The following is a 9,233-nucleotide window of genomic DNA, read 5'->3' as shown; positions in this document are numbered from 1 at the left end:
AACTGAAGTGCAACATGGAGCTTAAAGTGTGAAGTATAATTCAGCCCTGGGTGTCCACATAGAGCTAATGGTTGACAGACCCTGTGAGGATGTCTGTAATGTGTGATGTAACTAGATATCAATCCTCAATCAGACATCTGGTTAACCTCAAGATAATGTCGGTGCTTTAGTCCCGCTATTAAGTGAATGACAGGTTGAAAATGAAGCTCAGACAGAAAGCAAAATGCTATTAATACAATCAGCTCCAATATATTTCTGAGGTCTCTCAACAAAATTGAGAAGGGAGGCTCAGGCCTGCATTTCTATCACAGACTGAGTATACTTTGTTTCCCTCTTTGGTCCACTCTCAGTTGTCTGTTTAATAAGCATACTCTGGTGACAACACACAGCTATCATGCTTTTCACTTTGCCTCTGCAAAAGCAGCTCATCAAGCCTCTTTCTCCTCCCCCATCTTTAACATGGCTATGAGACCTCTAATTATGCAAGGATTCAAGTAGCTTTTCACAAAACACAGTGTTGTCCTTTAGAGCTGGAGAGCGCTCCACGAGCTAAAAGGACAGGATGTGTGCTTGTAGGTTGAGCAAATTCAATTTGTTTGATTAGTGCTCTGCATCTGCTTCACGTTCATTTAAATAGTGAATGTCCAGATAATGTCTTTTTATATACTGTTTTATATAAGCCTGAGACGAAAGTACATCTCTCGCTAAATGCTGTACATAAAATATTGGGGTATGTTTCTATCTCTGGTTCAACATTCTAGCATCCTTAGTTGTTTGATTGAAATACGGTCTATCAGTAAAGCCATAAATGTTACCTCAGCCTCCTTCCTGATCTTTTCTATCTTATGGACTTCAATTTGCCATCTAATCTAATCTCATGTGATGTCTCATTACACATACAAATGTAATTTGCTTCATCCAAGTACCAGAGTTACTGTTATATTTGACAGAAACAATACTGTTGTCATCCTCATGCATTAGATTTTTTTTTTTGTACAAAGCTGATGTGAAAAGGTTTTATCAGGACGGTAAGCATTCAGTTTGTAGTTTGCCTGAGGCATTTCCTGGCTAACTAAATTACACTGAAGTCAGTGAGGTGAGGGTGCAGGTGAAATGCACAGTCCATGTTGCTGTCCTGCTGAGCAGAGGTAGAACAGATCAATAACAGGCTGCATCCCAACAGGTCACATAAAGATATCCTACATCAATACATTTTCAGTTTCTTCTTCTTTAAGAATAATACTTAAACACGTTCATTTTCATGATTGTCCATGTACCTTTCGGAGTTCATAATCGTGCGTAAAATTGATCAAATCTAAGAACAATTAGCATAATAAGGCCAAGCAGCTTTGAGTCGCGTTTGTGTAATCGTCTGTGAGCCATTTATTCAATTTACTGGCAGGTGATTGTGGCTCGTGCACGTTAACCCCCTCACCAAAAAAAAAAAAAAAAAAAAAACCTGAGACATTTACCTCTTTAATTTAATTGGATGATAAGTGGGTCCGTTACTGTTGAGCTCAGAGCCAAAACGCTTGCGCGGCCTTTTTCCTTGTCTGTTCTCGTCACAGCCCCTCGCGGTTTCATCTCAAATCCCATTTGCTATTGTACCTACCCAATAGCAGAGACCGAGCGGGTTTTAACTCGGATGGCATTTCTAAGTCATCATTCCAAACCAGCGGAAGTTTGACGCAGTGATCTCTGCGCTTACGGAGAAGCTGGGGCGCAGCGTCTTGCAGACTTTCTGTCTATTTCCCCCCCTCTTACTCTCACGTATTCTTTACACAGAGGCAAATATATTTTTAAGTTGTTTTCTTCGACAATTTTTTTGGATGTTGAGCCATTTCGGACAGTAAACGGTGATGGCAGACTCTGATACGCAAGAGGCTCGCCAACCCGCCAAGGACTCACCGTTCTCCATTAAGAACCTGCTGAATATTGAAGAAAAACCAGCGAAGCCAAAAAACACCATTGGTTCAACCAGAGGAGTTTTCGAGGGCAGCTTCTTTTCTCGGCTCGGTGACTTGTCTCTGCCTCGATTTGAGCTGCCCGCACAGAGAATCGGACTATCGGCGCAGTATTTGGAAAGAGCGTCTGCCTGGTGGTACCCATACACGCTCGGAGCGCATTTCAAGACTGGAGGTAAATTATTGTGGCACTAGAGATTAGGGAATTTTAGTGTTTAGTTTTGGGGAATTCTTCTATTTTCACTTGACAGCAAAAAAAGGGGGCCTTTTGGCTCTAGCTTATTTCATTTCATCATGAAGGGACACCACGAGTAACTATAATCTATTTTAAGGTATCTAAATCAAATATCAACATTTTGACTAAAGGAAAAACGCATATTGAGCTTAAAAAGAAGTTTAAAAAAATACAGTGGCGTGGTTAAATGGCTCAATGCACTGACTTTGAATATTTTTCCTACAGGATCTGAGAAGGTCAACCCGAGAGAAGCATCACCAGCACCGGACAGGCGCTCCCCAGATCTCCAAAAAAGTGACCAAGATGTCAAAGAGGAAAGCGCCGACGACGACATCGCCCTGGATGAAAGTGACGCAGAAGAGCCAAAGAAGGAACCAGACCAGGAGGATGATTGGAGGAGGAAAACGGACGAACTGGACTCCGACAAGAAGACCTGTCGGAAGAAAAAGACGCGCACGGTGTTTTCCAGAAGCCAGGTCTTCCAGCTGGAGTCCACTTTCGACATCAAGCGCTACCTGAGCAGCTCGGAGAGAGCCGGCCTGGCCGCGTCGCTGCACCTGACCGAGACGCAGGTGAAAATCTGGTTCCAGAACCGGAGGAATAAGTGGAAAAGGCAGCTGGCCGCGGAGCTTGAGGCGGCCAATTTGAGCCATGCAGCGGCGCAGAGGATTGTGCGGGTTCCCATACTTTACCACGAAAGCGGGGCCTCAGAAACGACTGGGGGCCCCGCTACAAACTCGCCGGGCAACCAGTCACTGCTGGCTTTTCCCCACCACATGTACTATTCCCATCAAGTGCCACTGCTGAGGCCGGTTTAACTACGATTGTGTCGTAATTTACTGTACATATGTTTCTAAATGAGAGCAATTCAAAATCAAATTTTGTAGATTTTGTAGATTCAACGGACACAGGTGTTAGTATTATTATTGTTATTATTATTATTATAATTGTTATATGTGACAGTTCATTATTAAGTGTCCACGCAAGTCCCTCTTAGCCTACTGCACAGGGATAACGAAAATGTATTGATATTATTCTTATTATTGCTATTATAATGATCAATCTGAAAAAAATATTTCACATATTTTAATGTATTCAGTTGTCAAGAATTGACTTGTTTCAAACAGGGTTGGCTGTCTATATGTATTTTACAGAAATCTGTGTCAGTGTTTGTACCTGAAAATGTGGAATTTATTATTTTGATATCTTCAAATTCGTGCAATAGGCCTACTGTTGGCTTCACATAGGCTACAGGCCTTTGTCACCCATTGCTCAGTTGTTGTTTTTTTTGTTTGTTTGCTTTTTATAGTGAGGACAATCATGTGATAATTGAAAGATAAAGTTGCAGGAATACAGGCAATTTTCATTTTATGACGCATAGTTTTAAAGCCATGAAAGAGCCAAAACAAAATAGCATCTGTTTATGTGGGTTTTTTTCTTTTTTCTTTTTCTTTTCTGATATTGATATTGAAATTCTGTATATTCTATGCTCTTACTCAGTAAAGATACGTTCCAAAAAGAGATTTTTCCAATCATTCTATCCGAATCTTTCAATCAAGTGTTGTCATTGATGTGCTTTGGTGATCTGTATGTTTGAGACAAGGCAGACAGAGTCAAGGGCCAACGATTACTCAAATATAACAAGTAGCAAAATTATAGTTTAATTTATAAGAATGCAGCCGATAATGACGGATATTTTCTATTAAAGAAATGGCTACATTTCGGACAGCATTTGAGAAACCAATTGTTGGATTTCTCTTCAACACATTTGATTATACTGACATATCTTACAGTATTAGTTGATTAATTTACCTGACCACAGGCTAATTACACAGAAAACAGTGTGACATGATATAACAATAGAATCTCACATAAATAATAGTTTCAACTGGACACAAATTCAAATTATTTATTATAGCAGTCAATCCTCTTATTATTAATGTTGTATTTCTTTTTTATACGTTTAACCATAGGTTTAGATGGTTGAAATCTTTTTTGGTTTGCGTTTGGCAACTCAAATGAACTTCAATGATTTACAAGTGGACCTGTTTGCTTAAAAAAAAAGAAGCTGAAATTAAAAAACAAACAAGCAAAAAATGAAATAGACCTACCGGTACAGAGATTCATAAAATGCAATAATCTTAAAGCCTACATTTCATTAAACAGTTGTACAACTGTATATTTCAAGATAACCTAAAATCCATGTGATGTGTATACTATATATATGTATATATACATATACAAACGCACATATAAATGCATATATGCATAAACCTATGTGAGCGTGAGAGAGGGAGAGAGAAAAGGGCGAGCGAACAGACCATGGTCATGTGATGCACGTAGCGACAACGGAAATATACATCAGGGTAAAATTGACCAATAAAATCACAGGCGCCAACTTGAATATTCGTTTCCACCAATCACCGTCTTTCAAGAGTATCTACTGCGCTTACCATGCTAGGAGCTAGATAGCCACACGCATCCACCCTGCGTTCTAGCATCTTTCACGTTGTATATTTTATATTTTCACACAGAGTAAAGAATAATAAACAGTTCCGCCAAGTCATACACAGTCAGGTGCAACTCTACGACAACAAACTGAAGCGGTAAGTACATTGAAACCGTGAATATCAAGGCTCATAACCGGTCAAGGTAACACCGTTGCATGCTAGTGCTAGCACATACTATAAGCAGTGACGGCGAGTTGGTGTATTAAACGAAATAAGTATTGTAGTCGGTGTAGAATAAAGTTATATGACCTTGAATCTGCAAAAGTGAAGTAATTGTACACCCAGCTGTCAGCAACATGTTATTTACTTGAATTTGTAGCAACCTATGTGCTAACTTTAGCAAAGAAGGGCTTATTTGCTAAATTCACATGAACAAGCTATGAGAGATTAAGAAATAGAAATGGAGAAAACCATTAGAACCCAAATGGAAGTGTTAATAGATAATGGAGATTTGCGGACGATTTTAAAATGATTAAAGGAATAAAACAACACAATTTATAAGAAATATTCCTGAAGCAATGTTTTTTTTGTTGAGCAATGACTAGTCTTAGTGTGTATATAAATTACTACACTGGTGAAGGAATGCAAACGATTTCAAGATGATGCAAAATAACTGCAGTCAGCTTGGATAATTGTGACTGCCATTCTTGGAGGGTTACTATCTCTCAAAATCATATTTAGAGATTATTTTCCTCTTTTGCAGATGACGGGTTCAAATGAATACAAGCTGAACCAGGGACCAGAGGACAGCATCTCTGCTGTCAAGTTCAGCCCCAGCACTGCCCAGTTCCTCCTTGTGTCTTCCTGGGACTGTACCGTCCGTCTCTTTGATGTTGGGGGCAACACCATGCGGATGAAGTACCAGCACACAGCCGCAGTTCTTGACTGTGCTTTTTATGTACGTCACAGATTGTTTAGGTGCCCGATTGCCGTATTGTGCTTTAGTAAGTTCAGGGCATACTAATAATGTTGCCTTTCACTTACAGGACCCAACACATTCATGGAGTGGAGGTTTGGATGCTCAATTAAAAACTCATGATTTAAACACAGACCAAGGTATATTTCAAAATTAAAGATGAAACCATCTTAACAGCTTAATCTGTATTAGATAGAATTTTAATGTGTTATATATTTATAACAGATACAATAGTTGGAACACATGATGCCCCCATTCGTTGTGTGGAATACTGCCCAGAAGTTAATGTCATGGTAACGGGTAGCTGGGACAGGTCAGTTCGGCTGTGGGATCCACGGACTCCATGCAACGCTGGCACCTTTACGCAGCCTGAAAAGGTATTAAAAAATAGCTAATAATAATAATTTTTAGGCCACAGTAACATTACAGTTTTTGGTTACTTCACTTGTGTATTTGAGGCTTTCCTGACAGGAGAAAAATAGTTGGTAAAGACATATTTTGTGATCATTCAAGAGATAAAACTGTTCTCTTGTCTTACCTTCCAAATTTTTTCCTTTTTTTTTTTTCTTTAAAGGTGTATACCCTGTCTGTGGCTGGAGATAGGCTGATTGTTGGCACAGCTGGGAGACGAGTCCTGGTGTGGGATTTGAGAAACATGGGTTATGTACAGCAAAGAAGAGAGTCCAGTCTCAAGTATCAGACTCGTTGCATTAGAGCCTTCCCCAACAAACAGGTAGACAAAGAGTCATATAAGAGATGCTGACAGTGTTAAAGCTTGACAGATGATTTCATTTTAATAAAGAGTCATGTTTCAGATACAGATTGTTAATGTGAGGAGGCTTGACATCAACCTCATTTTTACTGTTTTGACTTCAGGGATATGTCTTGAGTTCAATCGAAGGACGTGTAGCTGTTGAGTATTTGGACCCAAGCCAGGAGGTGCAGAAGAAGAAGTATGCCTTCAAGTGCCACAGGCTGAAGGAGGATGGAATTGAGCATGTCTACCCTGTCAATGCCATCTCATTTCACAGTGTTCACAACACCTTTGCCACAGGTACTTGGCTGGTTAGTTCTGGAGAAAGGCAGACATTTGTTTCTTTGTAGATTAGGTATATTTTTCTTTTCTAAAACACCCTGTGATCTTTGCTTTTGAACTCTCAGGTTTGAGAGAATTCAATTCATACAAATTAGCTTAAAAATTTCAAGGTTGACCTTAATCCTCTTTTTGTGCCAGGTGGCTCAGATGGCTTCGTGAACATCTGGGACCCATTCAACAAGAAGCGCCTGTGTCAGTTCCACCGGTATCCGACCAGCATTGCATCCCTGGCTTTCAATAATGATGGCACCATGCTTGCAATCGCCTCCTCCTACATGCATGAGAAAGGAGATATAAGCCACCCGGAGGACGCCATCTTCATCCGCCAAGTCACAGATGCTGAGACGAAGCCCAAGTGAGTCTACCTCCCCTCTTTTGTGCCCAGCACTGCATAGTATGGCAGTTTGCTACCCCCCGGAATCTGAGGAGTTCTGTAAACAGACAGCGCGACCAGCTGTCCGATCTGTATCTCTCTCCGTCCACTTTTCAATATCCGACAGCTGAAAGATGGACAGATGAGACCTTGAAAATCCTCCCTCCAGTTTGTCTTTGGTTGTTGTAAATTTGCACTCAGTGACCAGACAAACAGTCTGGCAATTCACTTAAAGCCAATTCATGTTTTCTGTGTCCGCCTTTACACAAAGCTTCTGTGACAAATTTCATCATCTGCATCAGGACGAGCACATGCAGCCCAAACATTTTTAACTGTGTGGGCTGAGCGGGATGAGGATCAGCCTCCCACTGTAGACCAATTACACGCCAGTGTGTTTGTGCCTCAGCCAAAATTTAATGTTTGTCTGCCTTTTGTCTTGAATTCATGGAGTGAAATTTAGCTTAAGATCAGGTCATTTACTTTGCATGTGATTGCATATAGGATGATCACAGTTATGAAATCTTAACATTTCACAAATTAATTGTCTATAAACCTATAAATCATTTGATAATTCACTAAGCGTTTAAAAGGGCATAAATAATCTTCCCGGCTTTAGATGAAAAAATTGCAAATGGCACTTATGACATGTCCACAGCAGAAGACGAGGATGCAGCGAATGAATACTGTTAAAAGTGCGTTATTGCTTAGTCAACTATTCAGTGGTGGGAAAAAAATCCCACAAAGTTTTACCCATCTGTTTCAAGCCAGCCAATGAAGACGATTACGGAACCATGATCACGATTATCTCCAATAATTGTGTTGACACGAAATGCTCCTGATGCAGCTTCTACCGAGAGTCATACAAGCTAAAACGCTACACTTGAAAAAGTTGTTTGATATGGGTTATTTAGGCTTTAATTGTTCTCCCACTATCTGAGTTTATATTTGATAGATTTACTTATAATTTTTTTTCAGGGCTCTACTGGCCTTTTATTTTTTTGTCTGTTTGTTTTTATGAGCTTCTCTTTTACTCTTTGGTGCTTATCCGGGTTTTTGCGTTTTGTGGTGAATTCTTTGTTTATGGTCATGAAACCTTTTGTGTATTGAGAACATTCCGGATTAGATGTGCAGCCAAAGGGTTTTTCTCATGTTCTTCCACTGCTGGTTTAACCTCACGTCCACACCGAAGCTCGGCTCTAAAATATTCTCTTTTGAATTAGGCAGACTAAGAACTACACTGGCTCTGTTTTTCTTAAACATGGTCAAATAATTTTAATTGGTTTGTTAATCAACATAATCCCAGCCCAAAGCCCTCAATTTAAATCCTTCTTAGATTTAGTACGGAAAACAGTTGGTGCTACTCGATCACCGAATTTCTGATTTGGAGCTTGTGATTTTGGCAGTTGAAACAAAATGGTTCCATCTTCAGCTGTGGCTCTAAACCAGTAAGTTGGTGGAAACGTCTCTGCCCGTTGGTAAGAGTCAATACAAAAGTTAAGAGTTTAATGAAAGGCAGTTTTTTTTTTTGTTTTTTTTTGTTTTTTTTTAACCTAGTTGTAGTATTTCCAGTATTTGTCATGTTACTTAGTCAGCATCCAGTTTTCATTTGAAAAGCCACATTTAAATATCCTCTAACCAACCTTTGGTGGTTAACCTATAAAATGTCATTTGTATGGGCGAGAAGGTAGATTTTGTTTTTTTTAACAAAAATAAAACCTTTTTTCATTTTTATACGCAATTCTATAAAAAAAAAAAAAAAATTTTAAAGTAGAAAGATGATTTATTATTTAGTTTTTGCTCAAGCAGAACGATAATGAGACTGTCATCCATACATGGGATGTAACTCGTATCCAGGCATTGATTCAATGACTGATTGAATCTTCTTGTGTTCTTGGTTTGCAGGTCTACTTAAGTGCAGTGGAACAGTTCGCTCTGCGCATGATGCCTTCTTCGTGTCGAGTTTATCTGCTGGCATCCAGTGTTCCTTCACCATATTGTTTCATGTCTTTCCATTCCAGTACACCAGTTGTTACTTGTGATGTTTGTTTTAACTTTCCTTCTTTTTCCTGTTTTTTGTTAAATATTTCATTGTTTCATGTATTGTCTTGTACTTCCTTGAGTAAAGCTCATTTAAATAAG

The 9,233-nt window shown here is 39.4% G+C and overlaps 2 protein-coding genes across 2 annotated transcripts; both read left to right on the top strand.

Annotated features, from left to right (window-relative positions):
* Positions 1-1,622: 1,622 nt before the first annotated feature.
* hmx3b (H6 family homeobox 3b) lies at positions 1,623-3,624 on the top strand. The gene is made up of 2 exons (XM_075457480.1): positions 1,623-2,139; positions 2,425-3,624. The coding sequence occupies exons 1-2, from the start codon at positions 1,860-1,862 to the stop codon at positions 3,015-3,017; spliced, it is 873 nt and encodes a 290-aa protein (XP_075313595.1). The 5' UTR covers positions 1,623-1,859; the 3' UTR covers positions 3,018-3,624.
* Positions 3,625-4,642: 1,018 nt separating this feature from the next.
* bub3 (BUB3 mitotic checkpoint protein) lies at positions 4,643-9,233 on the top strand. Its single transcript, XM_075457264.1, has 8 exons — positions 4,643-4,805; positions 5,413-5,607; positions 5,696-5,765; positions 5,851-6,002; positions 6,200-6,358; positions 6,502-6,679; positions 6,860-7,076; positions 8,997-9,233. The coding sequence occupies exons 2-8, from the start codon at positions 5,413-5,415 to the stop codon at positions 9,004-9,006; spliced, it is 981 nt and encodes a 326-aa protein (XP_075313379.1). The 5' UTR covers positions 4,643-4,805; the 3' UTR covers positions 9,007-9,233.

The sequence above is a fragment of the Odontesthes bonariensis genome, chromosome 23 (assembly GCF_027942865.1).
Source record: "Odontesthes bonariensis isolate fOdoBon6 chromosome 23, fOdoBon6.hap1, whole genome shotgun sequence".
In the NCBI taxonomy this organism is placed as follows: Eukaryota; Metazoa; Chordata; class Actinopteri; order Atheriniformes; family Atherinopsidae; genus Odontesthes; species Odontesthes bonariensis.
The sequence above is the reverse complement of the archived record's forward strand: the minus strand, read 5'-3'. Positions and strand labels throughout refer to the sequence as shown.

Bases quoted from the DNA above. Each gene is read 5' to 3' on its own strand.
- hmx3b (XM_075457480.1), top strand. From the start codon at position 1,860: ATGGCAGACTCTGATACGCAAGAGGCTCGCCAACCCGCCAAGGACTCA. The intron at 2,140-2,424 runs GTAAATTATTGT...TTTTTCCTACAG, and splicing joins AGCGCATTTCAAGACTGGAG to GATCTGAGAAGGTCAACCCG.
- bub3 (XM_075457264.1), top strand. From the start codon at position 5,413: ATGACGGGTTCAAATGAATACAAGCTGAACCAGGGACCAGAGGACAGC. The intron at 5,766-5,850 runs GTATATTTCAAA...TATTTATAACAG, and splicing joins TGATTTAAACACAGACCAAG to ATACAATAGTTGGAACACAT. The intron at 6,680-6,859 runs GTACTTGGCTGG...TTTTTGTGCCAG, and splicing joins TCACAACACCTTTGCCACAG to GTGGCTCAGATGGCTTCGTG.